General features: G+C 46.9%; 1 protein-coding gene across 2 annotated transcripts; it reads right to left on the bottom strand.

Moving 5' to 3' along the window:
- Window positions 1-2215: 2215 nt before the first annotated feature.
- On the bottom strand, window positions 2216-20329 carry LOC132380229 (WW domain-binding protein 2-like). Of its 2 annotated transcripts, none has more exons than XM_059948945.1 (5): window positions 20061-20329; window positions 18436-18564; window positions 13925-14017; window positions 12001-12062; window positions 2216-4274 (listed from the first exon to the last, which is right to left on the bottom strand). In XM_059948945.1, exons 1-5 carry the CDS (start codon window positions 20080-20082, stop codon window positions 4233-4235), a joined length of 348 nt encoding a protein of 115 aa, XP_059804928.1. In that variant the 5' UTR covers window positions 20083-20329; the 3' UTR covers window positions 2216-4232. The 2 variants fall into 2 exon arrangements, with proteins under 2 accessions (XP_059804928.1, XP_059804927.1); XM_059948944.1 differs by having other exon boundaries at window positions 12001-12065; window positions 20061-20324.
- Between the last annotated feature and the right edge of the window lie 176 nt (window positions 20330-20505).

Here is a 20505-nt window from a genome sequence, read left to right as displayed (position 1 = left end):
GTTGAAAAGCAGGACCTCAAAGGTAGTAATCTCGGGATTACTGCCTGTGCCACGCGACAGTAAGAATAGGAATAGAATGAGGTGAGGATAAATGTGTGGCTGAGGGATTGGAGCAGGGGGCAGGGATTCAGATTTCTGGATCATTGGGACCTCTTTTGGGGCAGGTGTGACCTGTACAAAAAGGACGGGTTACACTTGAATCTCAGGGAAACCAATATCCTGGCGGGCAGGTTTGATAGAGCTGTTGGGGAGGGTTTAAACAAGTTTGGCAGGGGGTGGGAATCAGAATGTGAGTGCAGGGATTAAGGTAGAAGGACAAGGGCATGATGCTAAGAGTTCTGAGTTGATGAGGAAGGACAGGCAGGGGACAGAACATGATTGTAGCCAGTTAAAGGGGTTGAAATGTGTCTATTTCAATGCTAGGAGCATTGGGAACAAGGAGGATGAATTTAAAGCATGGATTAGTACGTGGAACTACGATGTTGTGGCCGTTACTGAAACTTGGTTGGAGGAAGGGCAGGATTGGATGATGCAGGTCCTGGGGTTCAGGTGTTTTAAAAGGAATAGGATGGGAGGTAGAAAAGGGGGGGGTAGTGGCATTGCTGGTCAGGGATAGTATCACGGCTATAGAAAGGGAGGACGCTGCAGAAGGAGTGTCCACAGAGTCAGTCTGGGTGGAAGTCAGAAATAGGAAGGGATCCATCACTGTGCTGGGAGTAGTCTATAGGCCCCCAAATAGCCCTCGGGACACCGAGGAGCAGATAAGCAGGCAGATTTTAGAATGGAGCAGGAAATACAGGTAGTAGTTGTGGGTGATTTCAACTTCCCTCATATTGACTGACACCTCCTGAGTGCAAGGGGGATAGATGGGGCTGAATTTGTCAGGCGTGCTCAAGAAGGATTCCTGACACATTCTGTTGACCAGTCGATGAGGGGAGAGGCCATACTGGATCTAGTTCTGGGTAATGAACCTGGTCAGGTGACAGACCTCTTGGTGGGGGGGAGCATTTTGGTGAGAATGACCACAACTCCCTTAGCTTCAACATAGCTATGGAAAAGGATAAAATCAGACAAAATACTAAAGTGCTTAACTGGGGAAGGGCTAACTTTGAAGGGATGAGGCAGGAACTAGTGAGAGTAAATTGGAAACAGATGTTCAAAGGGGAAAGCACAGAAGTAATGTGGGAGAGGTTTAGGGACAACTTGAGCTGGGTTCAGGATAGGTTTGTCCCACTGAGGCAAGGAAAAAATGGTAGGAAAAGGGAACCATGGCTGATGAAACATGTGAGGCAACTCGTCAAGAGGAAAAAGGAAGCATATGTTAGATATAAGAAGCAGGAAGTAGGAGGGGCTTATGAGAAATATAGGGTAGCCAGGAAGGAGCTAAAGAAAGGACTTAGGAGAGCTAGAAGGGGGCATGAGAAAGCCTTGGTATGTAGGATTAAGAACCCCAAGGCATTCTATGTGTATGTGAAGAGCAGAGGATGACGAGAACGAAGGTGGGACCGCTAAAGGATAAAGGGGGCAACATGTGCCTGGAGGCGGAGGAGGTTGGGGAGGTCCTAAATGAACACTTTGCTTCAGTATTCACAAGTGAAAAGGATCTTGATCAGGATGAGGTTGAAGTAGAGCAGGCCTGTGTGCTGGACAATGTGGAGATTAAGGAAGAAGAAGTGCTGGATCTTCTTAAAAACATTAAGATTGATAAATCCCCAGGGCCGGATATGATACACCCCAGGTTATTGTGGGAATTGAGAGAAGAGATCACAGGAGCATTAGCCATGATCTTTGAATCCTCTTTGGCTGCAGGGGAAGTGCCGGAGGACTGGAGAATGGCAAATGTAGTTCCCTTGTTTAAAAAAGGTAATAGGGAGAAACCTGGGAACTATAGACTGGTGAGTCTTACATCAGTGGTATGCAAACTACTGGAAAGGATTTTTAGAGATAGGATCTATGAACATTTGGAGAAGTACAGTCTACTCATGGATAGTCAACATGGCTTTGTGAAGGGAATACTGTGTCAGGAATCCTTCTTGAACACACCTGTTCAGAAAGAGGGTCTCAACTCTGAGGTTTGACTATCGATTCTCCTCTACAGATGATTCCTGACGCATGAGTTTTTCCAGCCGGTTTTTTGTCCCATTAACACTGCTCTCATCAATGCTTTTAACATTTGTGCAAAAATGACTTTACAGTTCACCAACAATCCTTGAAAATTAGTGTTCATTTTATTCTGATTTCTGAAAGGGGAGCAGTGCCAGTTTCCATGGTCAGCTGCCAGAAGAAATGGACGAATCGCACTGATGAAATATATTCAATGTCCAGAACTCATTCCTCACTGAATGACTGAGCCCAGCAGAGTACAGTCACGCTGTCTGATCTCTTAGCATGGGTGGACCAAGGATTGAATCACTCATGGAGAATTTTCAACCATCTGAAAGTACTTCACATTTATTTCCACTTGCGCTTTCCCACAGTTTGGGTTTCTTCCGCCTTCACGCCAATTCACTTTTGAAATTTATTTCTGCTCCTCCATACTTGCAGGTTATCTGAAAATCTGTTCTTCTTCCTTTAGTTTTTGCCTGAAATTTGTGGCAACTAACCATCCTGACACAGGAAACAGTGACTCCCTATTGACCCTATCTAATCATCTTCATTATATCTCCACCTCTTGATCCTGAAGAATATTCCCAATTTATCCAGTCCCTCTAATATAACTGGTGCTCATCTGGTCCCATTTTGGAAAACTTCCTCACCGAATAATTAGGATCTATATAGCAGGACGTCCTTTCATTTGCCATGTGCTCTGACACATTAGACCAAGAAGCCCACTCATCTTTTGACTGAAAGGCCAATTATAATATACCTGTATTTCTGCAGCTCCAACCAACAAAAGGTGGCATGTGAAGATTCATCATTCACATTGCACTGCTGCAGAATCCAGAGGCACACTTTCAGCAACCCTTGCTGTCATGGAACTGTGTTACCCCACAATGGGACTGCCCTGACCAACCCACTCCGCTTGGAGCATGCCACTAACTAGCCCACTGTACTCACGTCTAAAGGGACACATCACCGAGTTACCATCTACACTACCAGACAGATGTCAAGCATCAGATGGTGCTGTTGACAAGAGCAGGGGCTTCCAGTAACCAAGTGTCATTTATCTATTAACTATGATCTTTATAACTTGTGTCTCTTCCCTTTTCGAGAGCTCGTTAGGCACAAACTTGCTGCAGGATTTCCTCTATTATTACATTATTACTATTGTATAGCACTTTGGGATAATTTTGCAAGGCCAACTAGAATGCAAGCTCTCCCTGCACTGTGGTGAACGGGCTTGAGGGTTGGACGGATGATAGGTAACCTGGAGTTATCCATAAGAACAGGGTAAAAGATTCTTGAAGACTCTAAGCAAATCTGAAATTAGGCTTTAGGAATATTAGCCCATAATTATTAAGTTGCTTATTTGCTATATCTTTATTTGAGTGCAGCTCCTGATGCAGAGATTTGCATAGCATAGAGAAACCATGGCGATTTCAATGCTGGCTCTCACAGAGACAGGAACGTTCAATTCAGACTTGACCCTTTGCTTGTTTCCACACTCCTGAGCTTGCTGCACCTGTAGTAGTTCTGCTTCACTTACAGACAGAAGTTACTTGTTGCCAGCAGACCCATGTGAGCAGGTTCTTTGGGGGATGGGTGGCCTTGCCTGCTGTTTTGCAAAGTCCATCGGAGATGAAGCAGTGCAGAGATAATGTCGAATAAGCTGTACTAGTCTCCCTGTCTTCTCGGATCAATGAAAACTGATGAAGAAGCATTTGAAATTATGAAGGGTGCACAAATACTAAGGAAAGAAAACTGGGGTCAAGAAGTAGGGTGCAGAATGAAGATGACTGCCAAAAGAACTAACATTTAAAGGCTTACTTACACTGTGAATGCACTGGCCAGGGGAGGCACACTCAACCACAACATTCTAACGATAGCTGGATGAGAACTGTAAATAAGCTTGCGGACAGGAAGAAGCTAGATTACTCTGGACCAGAGTGAATAATTCACATGGCCCTGCAGACAGGGAGATCTAGATTACTCTGGGTCAGAGTACAAGCAGATTCAACGGGCTGAATAGTCACTCCTTTGTGATCTGGGAAATGAGGTTACACAACTACTGGTATGGGTTGAGAGCATTGTGGAAGGGCATGATGTACAGTTCCTGGCTTGTTAACCTGCTGTCACTGCCTCTCAGCATGTTGCGAGTATGGGGGGGGCTGCTCCTGTTTGGAAGAGAAAACAGAAGAAAACTCAGCATCATCGAGCAAGAATGATAAACACAAACACAAGATTATCTTTCTCTCCATTCTCACCTAGCAGAAATATAACCTGGACGTTGCAGTTACCATCAGACCAGCTACAGCTGAATCCCAGTGTTACACTGCTCTTCTGAGCAGAGGCTTGGGGAAGTGTAACAGGCTGAGCAACACAGCTGTACCGGCCTCCATTTGCCAGCTCAGAACATCTTGGCAGGGTGGGGGTGGCCAGAGGAGACCTAATCACATGTCTGTCCTCCACACCTCCCCATGTCCACCTTGTCTCTCCCTTCCCCTCAGGCACAAATTTCCTTCCCATTCATCTCCAGACCTTCCTCCAGCTCCCAGAACACAGCCTTTCCTGCAGGAATCAGCAGGCTATGGTGGTTCCCTGTCTGTCATGGGATCATCAGCACGGGGAGTGCATCTGGTCAATGATGGCACGTTTCCATTCAGATACAGCATGGATTGTTGAAACTCAGTTAAGATGGTGGTGTGCTCAGACGCAGGTTCAATCAATGGAGTAATTGTACAGCATTTACATCTTTTTCATGTTTGCAAGACATTGCTGTCACGTACTGCAAAGAACGTTGTGTTTTGCAGATCTACCCCATGAGTGAGTTGCTCAATAGTGAAGGGGCTGGACGTATTGAGCATCGCTGTTGTGTTGTGACCTGGAGACGTTGCATACCATTATTGTGCTGAGGCGATGTGCAGTGCAGGTGACTGTCTTGGAAATCTTTATTGCAGCAAGGATAATTTCCACATTAATATTACAAATGATCAAATTCAAGTTTATTATTATTCAGCCATATGAAACACTGTTTCTCCGGGGCCAAGGGCAAAACATACACAGCGCAGCACAAAGCACACACGTTTAAGCAAATATAGTCACGCAAAAAAAAAAGCCAAGTCCCTGACTGACATGTCCCGTAAATTGGTGGTACGGTTCCCAGCAGTCCACAGACAAACAAGCTCGCACAATCCAGCTCGTCATTTCACCAATGGAACTCTGGAAGCCAGCTCTGACGGGAGGCTTCGGTCGCTAACCGGGCATGGACACCCTGCTCCACCGCCTCCAGCTCCACCTCTCCCCGACTGCAGAAGTCGCGAGTTAAGGCCTGGTCCTTGCTACAACCGAGAGCACGCAGCTCCCCCCGCCGTGTGTCGCTCCAACAAACGAGGGAAAGGGGCTTGCAGCATTTTACATTATGATCGCAAGAGAAATGTCCAAGACAATCAGCTGCACACCGCCTTCACGCACCGACTCCAATCTCTTTGACAACTTCCTGTAGCAGGCAGCAACGTGGTCCACACCGAGTCCAGTACCTCCACTGTCGAGCAGCTCCCTGATGGGGTAGACTGGCAGTATCTGAAGTTCTTAAAGTCCAGCACTGCCTTGCAATTGTAAAAAAGGTGTTGAAAAAAAGACAAAAATGCCTTTGTTTGGTTTTTGAGAGGCCGCTGTGTCTGAGTGCATCGCCATCTTACCAGAACTTGTCTGCAGAATCATAGAACGCAGGGCACGGGAATAATACTGGGAAGATCCTTGGGATAACGGGGGCAGAGTTAAATCAAGGAGCTCCCAGAAAGGACAGCTTCTTATCAGTGGTGATGTCATTACAGCACGTGCCATTATCAATGAGGCATACAGCACAGAAAAAGGCCCTTTGACCCAAATCAGCCACATTGACCAAGAAGTCCCAATTACCTGTATTTGGCCCGAATCCTCTTCAACCTTGCTTTTCCATATACATCCAAACATCTTTAAAATATTATAATTCTAGCTGCCTCTACCACTTTCTATGGCAGGTCATTCCATATATCTGTTGCCCTCTGTGGCAAAATTTGCCCATCGGGTCATTTTAAAGTTTTTCCCTTTCACCTCTACTCTGGGAGACTATTCATCTTTTCTCTGCCCCTCTTGATTTTATATACTTCTGTAAGGCACAGGACGGCACAGTAGTGTAGTGCTAGTACAATGCTTTACATTACTAGTGACTTGCGTTCCATTCACACTGTTGTTAAGGAGTTTGTATGTCTTCCCCGTGACTGCATGGGTTTCCTCTGGGTGATCTGGTTTCCTCCCAAAGTCCAAAGATGTACTGGGTGTTGGGTTAACTGGTCATTGTAAATTGTACCATGACTATCTTGGGGGTTGTTGGGCGGCACATCTCGAAGTGCTGGATCACTGGCTTTACTTCACTTTATTGTCACCAAAGAATTGATACTAGAGCGTACAATCATCACAGCGATATTTGATTCTGCACTTAGTGCTCCCTGAAGAACAAATCAAAGTAAATATAATAAAAATTTAAACTATAAATCATAATTAGAAAATAGAAAAGGGAAAGTAAGGTAGTGCAAGTCAGGTCCGGATATTTGGAAGGTACGGCCCAGATCCGGGTCAGGATCCATTCAGCAGTCTTATCACAGTTGGAAAGAAGCTGTTCCCAAATCTGGCCGTACGAATCTTCAAGCTCCTGAACATTCTCCCGGAGGGAAGTGGGAAGTGGGACAAAAAGTGTGTTGGCTGGGTGGGTCATGTCCTTGATTATCCTGGCAGCACTGCTCCGACAGCGTACGGTGTAAAGTGAGTCCAAGGATGGAAGATTGGTTTGTGTGATGTGCTGGGCTGTGTTCACGATCTTCTGCAGCTTCTTCTGGTCTTGGACAGGACAACTTCCATACCAGGTTGTGATGCACCCTAGAAGAATGCTTTCTACGGTGCATCTATAAAAATTAGAGAGGGTTTTAGGGGACAGGCCAAATTTCTTCAGCTTTCTCAGGAAGTAAAGGCGCTGTTGGGCCATCTTGGCAGTGGACTCTGCTTGGTTAGACCAAGTCAGGTCATTTGTGATATTCACCCCGAGGAACTTAAAGCTTTTGACCTGCTCCACCTGCGCATCACCGATGTAGATGGAGTTGTGCGGTCCACTACTCCTTCTGAAGTCAACAACCAATTCCTTTGTCTTGCTGATGTTGAGGGATAGGTTATTGTCTTCGCACCATGCCACCAGGTTATTAATTTCCTCTCTGTACTCAGACTCATCATTACCCGAGATACGGGCTACAATTGTGGTGTCATCAGCAAACTTGTTTATTGAGTTCGATGGAAACTTGACTACACAATCATGGGTGTACAGTGAGTACAGCAGGGGACTGAGTACACAGCCTTGTGGGGCACTGGTGCTCAGAGTGATTGTAGAGGAGAGCTTGTCCCCTATTTTTACAGCCTGGGTCCTGTCTGTGAGGAAGTTGAAGATCCAGCTGCAGATCTGAATGCTGAGACCCAGGTTCCGGAGTCTAGGAATCAGTTTATTTGGAATGATGGTATTAAAGGCAGAGCTGTAGTCAATGAAAAGGAGCCTTACATACGTGTCTTTATTCTCCAGGTGTTCTAAGGAGGAACGTAGTGCCAGAGAGATGGCATCTGCCGTTGGCCTGGTGCTCTAGTAGGTAAACTGCACAGCATCGAGGTTGACCGTAGGTTATAGTTGATATGTGCCATAACTAATCGCTCAAAGCACTTCATAGCAATTGATGTCAGAGCCACAGGTCGATAGTCACTCAGGCATGTCACCTTGCTTTTCTTCGGCACTGGGATTGTCGTTGTCTTCTTAAAACACGAGGGGATCTTAGACTGATGCAGGGAGCAGTTGAAGATGTCAGCAAACACTCCAGCTAGCTCGCTTGCACAGGCCTGGAGAACCCATCCCGGGATGCCATCTGGGCCTATCGCCTTCCTTGGATTTATCTTCAGGAAGACTCTTCTAACGTCCTCCTCGGTGACGATGAATCTCGATGCCACCAGGTCTGGTTCACCTGGTGGCATGTTGAATAAATAAATAAGGCCATCCCTCAGCTCCCCTGCACTCCAGGAAAATGCCATCGCGAATCTTTTCTGCACCCTCTCCAGCCTGATAACATCCTTCCTCTACTATAGTAACCCACGACTGTGTGCTCAGTCCACTGCTGTTCACTCTGCTGACCCACGACTGTGTGCTCAGTCCACTGCTGTTCACTCTGCTGACCCACGACTGCGTGCTCAGTCCACTGCTGTTCACTCTGCTGACCCACGACTGCGTGCTCAGTCCACTGCTGTTCACTCTGCTGACCCACGACTGCGTGCTCAGTCCACTGCTGTTCACTCTGCTGACCCACGACTGCGTGCTCAGTCCACTGCTGTTCACTCTGCTGACCCACGACTGCGTGCTCAGTCCACTGCTGTTCACTCTGCTGACCCACGACTGCGTGCTCAGTCCACTGCTGTTCACTCTGCTGACCCACGACTGTGCTGCAACACACAGCTCGAACCACATCATCAAGTTCGCTGATGACACGACTGTGGTGGGTCTCATCAGCAAGAACGACGAGTCAGCTTACAGAGAGGAGGTGCAGTGGCTAACGGACTGGTGCAGATCCAACAACCTGTCTCTGAATGTGAACAAAAGAGATGGTTGTTGACTTCAGGAGGGCATGGAGCGACCACTCCCCGCTGAACATCGATGGCTCCTCAGTAGAGATCGTTAAGAGCACCAAATTTCTTGGTGTTTACCTGGCAGAGAATCTCATCTGGTGGCTCAACACCAGCTCCGTAGCAAAGAAAGCCCAGCAGTGTCTCTACTTTCTTCAAAGGCTGAGGAAAGTCCATCTCCCACCCCCCATCCTCATCACATTCTACAGGGGTTGTACTGAGAGCATCCTTGGCAGCTGCATCACTGCCTGGTTCGGAAATTGCACCATCTCGGATCGCAAGACCCGGCAGCGGATAGTGAGGTCAGCTGAGAAGATCATGGGGTCTCTCTTCCCGCCATCACGGACATTTACACTACACGCTGCATCCGCAAAGCAAACAGCATTGTGAAGGACCCCATGCACCCCTCACACAATCTCTTCTCCCTCCTGCCTTCTGAGAAAAGACTCCGAAGCATTCGGGCTCTCAAGACCAGACTATGTAACAGTTTCTTCCCCCAAGCTATCAGACTCCTCAATATCCAGAGTCCAGACTGACACCTTACTGTCCTATTGTCCTGTTTATTATTTATTGTAATGCCTGCACTGTTTTGTGCACTTTACACAGTCCTATGTAGGTCTGTAGTCTAGTGTAGTTTTTCTCTGTGTTGTTTTTTTTATGTAGTTCAGGCTAGTTTTTGTACTGTGTCATGTAACACCATGGTCCTGAAAAAATCTGTCTCATTTTTACTATGCACTGTACCAGCAGTTATGGTCAAAATGACAATAAAAGTGACTTGACTGGAACCTCTGCCCTGTCCTGTCCAACTGTGTGGCCACCTTCAAGGAACTATACACCGCACCTCTTGGTTTGTCTGTTCTACAAAACTCTCCAGTACAGTTATATGGAGATCGTAGGTTCCAAGTGTGATGCCCTGGTAACGGTTTTACTGCTAACGTTGTAGGGTATTTCATGATTTCATGTAATGGTCTTTCTGTAGAAGCAGTGCCTGGGTTATGGCAAGAGATAACGGGTGCTTTGGAGAGCAGAGTATTTTTGTGTGCCTGACTTTGTTGAACAGCAGATGACGCTGGAGGGGTTTAAACCGGCGGGGGCCGTGATCCAGTGGAGCAAGGTGCAGAGGGCTGCTGAGGAACCGGCCTTTAACCTGTGCACCATTGACTGTGTCAGTATAACGGGCCCTTCCTGTGTTTTCCTTTCATTTTCTTACTAACCACTTCATTAAGTTACAATTCCTAAATGTACTTTGTTTAACTGTATGCAGTGTGCCATCTGTTATTTCCTGCGATAGTCTGTAACAGAGCATCCACACAACCCAGAGTTTGGGTGGGAGAGAGCACCAGAGGGTGTGGACACTAGGCTTGCGAAGCCGGGGAATGGCAGGTTTCTTGGCTCCCCAGCAAGCCTCTTCCTAGAACCTGCACAGGTTACACAAGAAACATGGACATGTGTAACTTCTTAAATTTTTATTCACAATTATTAACACTTGCCCACCTCCTTGGTGAACTGTAATGCTGATAGCTAAACGTGTGACTCACAAGCTGTGGAATGGGGACCCCTGGTGGTCAGAAGGAACAGTAAATAAAACCTCTCGATAACTTTATAGAAACATCTTGAAGCACCAACATCCTTAGCTACAATTTTCTAATATTTCTCAATAAAAGACAGTTTGGCCCACGAAGTCTACAGCAACTGTTCTCCTCTGTAACGTTCTCTCTCACATTTATTTATTTAGTGAAGCAGCCATGAAGCCCCGGCAACCCCAGTTTAATGCTAACCTAATTGCGGGACAATTTCTAATCACCGATTAACCTTCCCGGTTTGGCTTTGGACTGTGGGCGGAAACCAGAGCTGCCAGAGAAAACGCGGTCATGGGGAGAACGAACAGAGACTCCTTACACAACAGTGCCGGAACTGAAATCTGAACTGCAGGGCGCCTGCGTGACAATCAACTCTCAGCCTGAAACGTCGACTGTTTATTCATTTCCATAGATGCTGTCTGACCTCTGAGTTCCTCCAGCACCTTGTGTGTGCGTTCTAATCATTTTAATGTTTATAATCACTCAGCTACACTACAGAGGTCAATTACAATGGTCAAATAACACACCAAATGCAGGTCTTTGGGATGTGTGAGGAATCGACAGCACCCAGGAGAAATCCATGTGGTGATAAGGTGAACTTAAGGAAGTGCACACAGACAGCAGCAGTATTCCTGACTGTCAGGCAGCTGCACTGACTGCAGTTCCTCCCTCTAACACCTGACCTATGGGCACCCCTACATTCAATTCAGCTTTCATAACATTAGATTCAAAATTCCAACATATTTGCTCTTGCAAATGTCAGAACTAATTTCCTCTCTCCCTCTCCATTTTTAACATTGCTTTTCCTAACATTGTTTTGACACCTCTCATTGTGGGGATGCAGTTATCACGTCAAGTTATTTTTCTGTATTTTCCGAATTACAGACAAAACTCACTTATCTCTATAAAAACAAATTTCAAAGTACATTTATTATCAAAGTATGTCTATGTGATTCAATTTCTTACAGGCATTTATATGAAGAAATACAACAGAATTACAAAAAAAAATTTACACATTGCCAAAGACCAACAAACAACCAATGCGCAAAAGACTAAAAAATAATTCGGAGAACGTGAGTTGTAAGGAGTCAGTGTAGTAGTGATTGAAGTTATCCACACTAGGTCCAGAGCCTGATGGCTGTGGGGTAACAACTGTTCCATTATCCAGGGATACTGTGTACAAGTGTTCTGGGATGGTCTACCCAGCCTCCAGAGCCACATTGTTACAACAGAAAAGGGCAGACAGAGGCAGACGCTGGGGGAAGGGAGGCTCAGGGCGGGGTTGAAGCAGGAGGAAGCTTTCCTTGACATATAAAGTTCAGCTGGAAATTCCACAAATTGGAATTTTGAACAGGACGCCACATTTACTGGTTCCACCCTCAATATCTAAGTCTTACTTACCCAGGCAGCAGCTGTCAACTTAATTAAAAGGATTCCAAGAGGGATTTTGTCAGGGTGGGTGCTTTCTCTGATAGCATTATCTAGAATCGTGGCATTTGCGGTTAACAATGAGTGTGTGAAACAGAAACTGCAGGATTACTGGATAGTGATCAGTAAAGAACATTAGCAACAGTTTAAATTTAAAACGCTTGCCATCAGAAAGATCCACACTGCCCACCTCCTCACCCCCTCTTACCATAGGCACTGGTGTAGTGGGAGGGTTTGGCTGCCCCCTGTTCACACCTCCATCACCTTCTGCTGCTAATAAGAAATGACAAGGAGTTATCACACGTGGACTGTCAACACAAACCTGCAATACCATCCAGGAACGGCTTCCTAAAACAGATGCTGCACCCCCTTCCCAATATTCTTCTGTTATCTCCCAAACACTTAACTTCTCCCACTACTCATATGAGTAGCGAACCATCTTCCCCTTATCAATGTCAAAACCCTGACAATCTCTCTCCCTGGAGGCTGATGGCAGTGTTATTACTGACGTCTTTATTGAATCCGTAGAGAGATCCGGTGCGAATGTATTTGCATTTTTGTGATCACGTCTGCTCCCTTTACCTACAGGATATACCTGCAATAAAGCAAGTGCAGGACAGATTCAAGATGGATTCCTGGGAGTTGGGTTTCCCACACGGAGGTCTGGGAGAAAATAAAGAAGATCACATTGAAATGCAGAATATTTTTAGAAAGCATGACAGGGCGGATGCAGGGGTAATGTTTCTCCTGGGAATGAGAGGTCACAATCCCACAGTGACGGATCAGCACTGAGAGGTCATCGTCTGGACGCAGAATAGGCTGAAGGGACAATGGGTCATTCCTGCTTCTATTCCCCACGCTAGAACATTCCATGCAATCTGCCGATGGTACACACCACATCCAGCAAGCACTAACGGGAAAGGGAACAAGTGCTTAGGGTGGTGAGTTGCAGTGAGGTTGCTTTGCCCTGAGAGCTCGACTCGGCCGATGGAGGCTACTCCATCACACGCCTGGCTTGTGGCTTGGAAGAGCCGAGAAGCATTTATGGTGTCAAGATGAGACCCCCAGCCCTTGACCTACTCTTGTAGCCACCGTCTGTGTGCAATGGCCCTTCAGTCCAGCTGTTGCGGATGCAGCGTTTGACAACGGCAGAATCACTGAACACCAAGGAATCTCGCTTGCTGGAGACTGTACGGTGTTAAGGTGACTAGCCCACGTCTGAATGTTTAAGTTCTGCTGCCGTATCTGCTGGCATCATTAATGGAAGGTGAACATGGTGCAATTGTCAGCCAACACCAATGTACGACCTCATCATGGTAGAAATGTCACCAAGATGGTTGGGCTGAGGAACTCCTAGAGATGTTCTAGGCTGCAACAACAATCTTCCTTTGCCACTGCAGTTGACTTCTCTTGAAGCCAACTAACTTCAGTTTATCTGAGCTCCTCACTGGCATGACTCCACCTCATCTCTGTTCTATGCTTGGACCAGGTCTGGTGCCGAGTGATTCTGGCGAAACCCAGTACACAACTGTCACTTGATGTCTCTGCCGTCCATCATTCACTGATGAGTGCCAGCAGACTGACGGCGTGGTAATCAGGCTACTTGGATATATCTGTTCTGCGTTTTTCCCACCAGGATGGACGTAGGCAGTTGTTCATGCCAGTGTTGTGACTGGAGGTGCAGCACGTTTCTGAACGAAGCTCAAGGGACTGAATTCCCTGGCGGCCTGTTTGTGATAGCGGGGATTTCCAGAGGAAGCCAAGGTGGAAAGTGCACTCAGCACGCCTGGCTGAACATCTCTTGGTACACGTGATGCCTCGCTCTCAGCAGCTTTCATTGGTTTAAGGCTAATCCCTGGCGTGACACTTATGGTCCAGGAGGTTAGAGATAAAGGCCAAGTGGGCAATATTGTGATGCTGAAAAGGGAAGTACACATACTCTGGGGAGAGATAGAAATCTGTTCTATCTCTCAGTAACGTGCACAGGTACTCGATCTAACTCCTTCACACAGCTCTCTGAAACCCCGGGCACACAGCAACGCTCAGCAGCAGAGTGCAATTACCCATTTTAAAGACACATCTGAGTCAGATAATCACAGAAAAGTCAAGGAGCCTCAGGAGCACTCACTTACCTGCTGGAGAACTTACTGGTCCTGGGTAAGGGGGAGGGAGCATGTAGTCCATTGTACCTTCTGTGAGTGGTGGTGGTGCTGGGTAAATACCCACTGTAAAAATGAAGGAGAGAGGTACATAACATACAAACTAATATAACAGATCTGTAGACTGTAATCCCCACTTTACCACAATAACACACCCACGCCCCTTCATGAGCCTGAAGTTAATGTTTATGGATTGGGATTGATTCTGGATTTGAATTGTGGGGGAAAGAAACACGACCTCAGTTTCCTTCAGGCTAAGGATTACTACAAATACCTGACCAGTAAGTAGTCCCAGCTTCTGCTAGATTTAGTACATCTACTAAATGAGATGTTACACAGTTAATAGCACTGAACCATGAAAAAAAGTTTTCATGGGAATTAATGAGCTGAGAGAGCAGCTTACAAAGTAAGAGTTGATGTTTGCCCTCAGAGTTAACACAACAATCCCTCAGAGGACAGATCTGGATGTTCTGGTTAAAGGAGATACCTCTCAAGTAACTATTTTTCCTTAAAACAGATAGTATTCAATCTGTGACTTTTATTTTCAGCACAGACAAAAGATGATACATAAAAGAGTACGGCTAGAGACTTGAAGAGAAAATAATGCCCAAGGCTACCTTGTTTAAATTTTAGTTGTTCACCTATTCTGTCCATGAATAATCCGATCCTTATATACCCTAACAACCGTTACTCACAGCATATCGCTGACTTAACACCAAAGGAAGTATAAACACAAAGTGCGCTGCAGATCCTGTGGTCAAAGCAACACGTACAACAAGCTGGAGGAACTCAGCAGGTCGGGCAGCATCCGTGGAAACAAGCAGTCAACGTTTCAGGCTGAGACTCTTCGTCAGGACTGAAGGGAGGGGGCAGGGGCCCTATAAAGAAGGTGGGGTGAGGGTGGGAAGGAGAAGGCTGGTAGGTGCCGGGTGAAAAATCAGTAAGAGGAAAGATCAAGGGGTGGGGGAGGGGATAGGCAGGAAAGGTGAAGAAGGAATGTAAGGGGAAAGCACTATGGGTAGTAGAAGGCAGAATCATGAGAGAGGTGATAGGCAGCTGGAGGAGGAGGCAGACTGAAACTGAAATGGGGGAAGGGAGAGGGAGGGAATTACCGGAAGTTGGAGAATTCAATGTTCATGCCAAGGGGCTGGAGACTACCCAGACGGTATATGAGGTGTTGCTCCTCCAACCTGAGTTTGGCCTCATCATGGCAGTAGAGGAGGCCGTGTATAGATGTATCCGAATGGGAGTGGAGGAGAGTTGAAGTGGGTGGCAACCGGGAGATCCTGTCTGTTGTGGCGGATGGAGCGGAGGTGCTCGACGAAGCGGTCCCCCAATCTGCGTCGGGTCTCGCCGATGTAGAGGAGGCCGCACCAGGAGCACCGGATGCAATAGATGACCCCAACAGACTCACAAGTGAAGTGTTGCCTCACCTGGAAGGACTGTTTGGGGTTCTGAATGGTGGTAAGAGAGGAGGTGTAGGGACAGGTTTAGCACTTACGCTTGCAGGGATAAGTGCCAGGTGGGAGATCCGTGGGGAGGGACGTGTGGACCAGGCAGTCACGGACAGAACAATCTCTGTGAAAACAGAGGGGGGTAGAGAGGGAAAGATGGTGGTGGAAGTTGCGGAGGATAATGTGCTGGATCCGGAGGCTGGTGAGGTGATAGGTGAGGACAAGGAGAACTCGGTCTCTGTTGTGGTGACAGGAGGATGGGGTGAGGGCCGAAGTGCGGGAAATGGAGGAGATGCAGGTGAGGCCATTATTGATGACGGCAGAAGGGAAACCACGATTCTTAAAGAAAGAGGATACTTCGGATGTCCTGGAATGGAAAGTCTCATCCTGGGAGCAGATGCAGCAGAGACAGAGGAACTGGGAATAGGGAATAGCATTTTTGTATTTGGCAGGGTGGGAGGAGGTAGTTATGACAGTCAGAGGGCTTATAGAAGATGTCAGTGGATAGTCTGTCTCCGGAGATGGAGACCAAGAGATCGAGAAAGGGGAGAGAAGTGTCCGAGATGGACCAAGTGAATTTGAGGGCTGGGTGAAAGTTAGAGGCAAAGTCGATGAAATTGACGAGCTCAGCATGGGTGCAGGAAGCAGCACCAATGTAGTCATCAATGTAGCGAAGGAAAAGTTGGGGAGCAGTACCAGTATAGATTTGGAGCATTGACTGTTCCACATAACCAACAAAGAGGCAGGCATAGCTGGGGCCCATGCGAGTGCCCATCGCTACACCCTTGGTCTGAAGAAAGTGGGAAGAGCCAAAAGAGAAGCTATTAAGTGTGAGTACCAGTTCCACCAACCAGAGGAGTGTGGTGGTGAACTGGGAACTCTACGTCTCTGAGCCTACTACTTTAATTAGGTACATCAACATCCCCCTATTGATGACCCCTTCTCCCATCTTCAACCCTCTTCCTCCTCCTCCTGGACACCCCCACCGGGCCTTCTACCTGCACTCCATCTTTTCATCTCGGGGCAACTGTCGCCGAGAAAGCAACCGTCTCAACTTCACCACTCCTCTCTCCTGTTCCAACCTCACTCCCTCTGAACACACTGCCCTCCACTCTCTCCGCACTAATCCCAACCTCACCATCAAACCTGCAGACAAAGGTGGTGCTGTAGTAGTCTGGCGGATGGACCTCTACCTCACTGAGGCCAAATGGCAGCTCTCCGACACCTCCTCGTACTTACCCCTGCCACAGGACCCCACCAAAGAACATCAATCCACTGTCTCTTGCACCATCTCCACCCTCATCAACTCCGGACACCTTCCCCCTCAGCCAAAAATCTCATAATTCCCACATCCTGCACAGCTCGGTTTTACCTCCTCCCCAAGATCCACAAGCCTGACTGTCCCGGTAGACCCATAGTTTTGGCCTGCTCCTGCCCCACTAAACTTGTATCTGCCTACCTGGGCTCCATTTTGTCACCCATAGTTCAGTCCCTCCCTACCTACATCCGGGATACATCTGCAACACTCACCCAACAGGCTGGTATATGTCTAGGGGAAAAGGAGATCCAGCCACACACCAACCCCACCTCCCATGCACACAGGTGCTGTGAATCAAGTTTATGCCTCGCGCACGCACACAGTATCAAATTCACACCAGATACCGTTATGAAATACACTTTAAAGATTTTACTAAAACTAAAAGAGTACTATGCAATACAGTATATATGAAAAAAAAGAAAAAGTAAAAGGCGCCAACTTATCAAAGTTCAGTCAGTTTAGTGCTCATCGTTGGAGCTCAATCATCAAACCATTCGACCCCTCGTCACTTTCCTCCGACCTCCACGTCTTCGCACCTAGGACCACGCCCGGTGGTCGACCAAGCAGTGCAGTGCACGTCCACCTTCCTCGCGTCTTCTTCCCGACTCCCCTGAAAAACTGTGAAAACCCCCCAAGCTCCCAGCCTCACAAGACAAAATAACATTCCCCATTGGTTGACAAATGAATACAATCTCCATATCAGCAAGTCTAAAGCGAAACAACGGTGAGAGAAACACTTATCAGACAAAGAAGCATTCCTACTCTTAACAAACCAAAGAAACCATTTTGAGTAACATACACAGGACATTGTACACATCCCATGCCCTCCACCTCTCAATAACTTCCAGTTCCCCAGTCCCGACTACTTCATTTTCACCATGGATGTCCAATCCTTATACACCTCCATTCCCCATCAAGAAGGCCTCAAAGCCCTCCGCTACTTTCTGGGCCATAGACCTCACCAGTTCCCCAACACCACCACACTCCTCAGGTTGGCAGAACTGGCAGAACACTTAATAACTTCTCTTTTGCCTCTTCCCACTTTCTTCAGATCAAGGGTGTAGCGATGGGCACTCGCATGGGCCCCAGCTATGCCTGCCTCTTCATTGGTTATGTGGAACAGTAGTAGGAAGAAGAGTTTAACGTCATGGCGGGCACGGAACTCACTGAGGTGTGGATGGAGGAGGACAAAAGTGAGGCCCTTGCTAAGGACAGAACATTCTACCTCAGAGAGGGGAAGGTCAGAGGGGATGGTGAAGACATGGCAAGGGTTGCTGCTGGGGTTAGAGGAGGGTAAAGAGTAAGAGGTCTCAGGAGGGAGAGGGGGGTTGGGATGTTTAGGGAGAGCAGGCTGAGGGGAGGATGAGGGATCAGAGGAATGGAGGAGGAATAAGAGGTGGACGGAAGGTCGGGAGTCGCGGGGAGGATAGGGGTTAGTAGAGGAATGAGACGAGCGGTAGGACCCAGCGGCAGTAAGAATGGTCCTGGTCAGGAGAGGGTCAGGATCTCGGTCCGAGCTGGGCGTGTCAGAGCTTGTGGCCTGCAGGGTGCCAGAACTGGGGTCCGAGTCAGAAGCGACTGAGTCCGTGGCCTGCCGGGGGAGTTGGTCACACTCACACCCAGTTTGTCCCTGGTGACAAAGGTACATGCAGGCAGATAGTTTTGGTTTAATTCGGCATCATGGTCAGCACAAACAGACAGTTCTTACCTACCTGGAAGTGGAGGTGGGTAAGCAAAGACTGCAGATGGTGCTGGGGGGTACAGGGGTAGCGCCCCTCCACCTACACTATTTGGCATTAAGTTGTAGTAGTTTACGATTGGTGGAACTGTGCCCCTGGAAGCTGTAAGAGAAAGCAGAAAGGCTTTAGTAAATAGCTGCATGTTCCATAATTAGACTGAAGAATCCTGAATAGAACGCAGTAAAAAATAAACAAACTGAGAAAAAAAATGGCTCTTCTCATTTCAGGGTGGGGCAGCCACCATTTATGACCTTCACTATGCGAAACATGACCTCTTCACATTACTACCACTGGGGAGGAGCAACAGGAGCCTAAAGACCCATGACTTAGGAGCAGCTTCTCCTCGCGATCTGAATACCACACTGCTCTTCCATATTGTTACACTACATATTTACTGCATAACTTTTAGTAATTTTGTCTTTTGCACAGTACTCTTGCCACAAGACAACAAACACATTCTATTGCATGTAAGTCACTGATAATAAACCTGATTCTGTTTCTGTGCTCTCGAACAGCCCATTTGCTATTTTTCATTCAACTACAAGACAGTGATACGAAGCTCAAAATGTTCATCATCCTTACTGTATGAAAGTCTTAACAAATTCCACAATATTTGTGGCCTGCAATGAAGAGATCATGAGTCTGCTATTAGCAATCTCTCAACAAACAGCACTGTTTGTAGCCTTCTACAACAGAATCAGCACTCTAAGGTAAAAGCAAGGAGCAGATGAACTAGCTGAGTGAGTGGGCCTAAATGGGTTTTCAAAACCCTAAAGTCATGGACTTAAAGAAATTTCAAAATATCATGGATCTGAAAACAATTTTTTTCCAAAGAGTTTTGAGAGATATCTACATTTTGTTCAAGCTTAGCATGCTGTTAAAATGTTTGATTTCAAATTTTTGCTATTTTTTCCTAGTTTACTGTACGAGTAACCTGACAATGTTGGCTGCCAGCCTGTTGACCACACAGCTGCTGGAATAGGTGGCAGGTAACAAGATTTCGCCTCACAGAAATCCTCATCACTGGCTCACCCTTGGAATGAGGACCTGATACTGAGGTATGAGTTGCTGGGAGGAGTGGACTTTCCCATGGTTTATATTACGGACAGTGTTCTCTTCAGGGAGTGCATGTGTGTGAGCACACACACCTTTTGCTACTAGCGCACTAAGGAATTTAAACTCTGCACAAAAGGTTGTCACTGTCTACCTTGTCGGCATCTTGAGTATATTTCACGATCATACACAATTACATTTCCTTTTCTGATTTCTCGTGTGGACAGTGCTGACAACATAGGATGCCTGCAGAATTTAGAATTGACTTATTTATACTGTTTTTAGTGAAGAAATTATTCAGAGCACACATGCTATCACTGAACAAAAAATTTCACAGCACAGGATTTTTGCAGCCACTGGTCATTACAAGTTAGAGGGAACATTGATTACAGTGCTTCTGGATTGATGTCCTGCTTACAGAAACATAGCACAGCAAGAGGAAGCAGCTTTAAAGAACACCCGGGGATAAAGCACGGAGAAGGAAGGCACGACCAGCAGGTTGAATAAGGGCTCCAAGCCTGCAGGATGAGAAAGGGAAACTGTACCCTGCTGTGCTGCCCGAAACATCAGCTGTCCAAACTCGATGGCTCCTCCACTTGTGAAGGTAAGCTTGAACGTTGCAGAACCTTCCCATCCTCCTGTGGAGAGAAAAGGTGGTAGAACTGAGTAGAGGAAAAAGCCACTCTGGCACCCTCGGCCTAACGGCCTCCATGGTCATAGAAAGCGCATCATTCAGTATGTAAACAGGTTGTTAAGTCCAGCATCGTGGGCCAAAGGGCCTGTATTGTGCTGCAGGTCTCTATGCTTCTAATTCCCACCTATTTAGATCAACCTCATTTTATTCTTTCCACATTCCTATCAACTCACCCCCCCAATTCAACAACCAGGGGTGATGTAGAGAGGCGGATTGACGTGTCTTTTGGATGTAGAAGAAACCAGAGAAGCCAACTGCATACGTGGTCCAGGGAAACTGTGATGTCTGACAGTTCA

The sequence above is a fragment of the Hypanus sabinus genome, chromosome 23, assembly GCF_030144855.1.
Source record: "Hypanus sabinus isolate sHypSab1 chromosome 23, sHypSab1.hap1, whole genome shotgun sequence".
NCBI lineage: Eukaryota > Metazoa > Chordata > Chondrichthyes > Myliobatiformes > Dasyatidae > Hypanus > Hypanus sabinus.
This window is presented reverse-complemented; position numbering and strand designations above follow the sequence as displayed.

What these genes read in the sequence shown, in the direction of transcription:
- LOC132380229 (XM_059948944.1), bottom strand. Translation starts at nt 20,082, where the DNA reads ATGTTTCGGGCAGCACAGCAGG. An exon ending in TTACCCACCTCCACTTCCAG is followed by an intron (nt 14,018 to 18,435) that starts GTAGGTAAGAAC and finishes TCATTTTTACAG; the next exon opens with TGGGTATTTACCCAGCACCA. An exon ending in ACCAGTAAGTTCTCCAGCAG is followed by an intron (nt 12,066 to 13,924) that starts GTAAGTGAGTGC and finishes ATTTCTTATTAG; the next exon opens with CAGCAGAAGGTGATGGAGGT.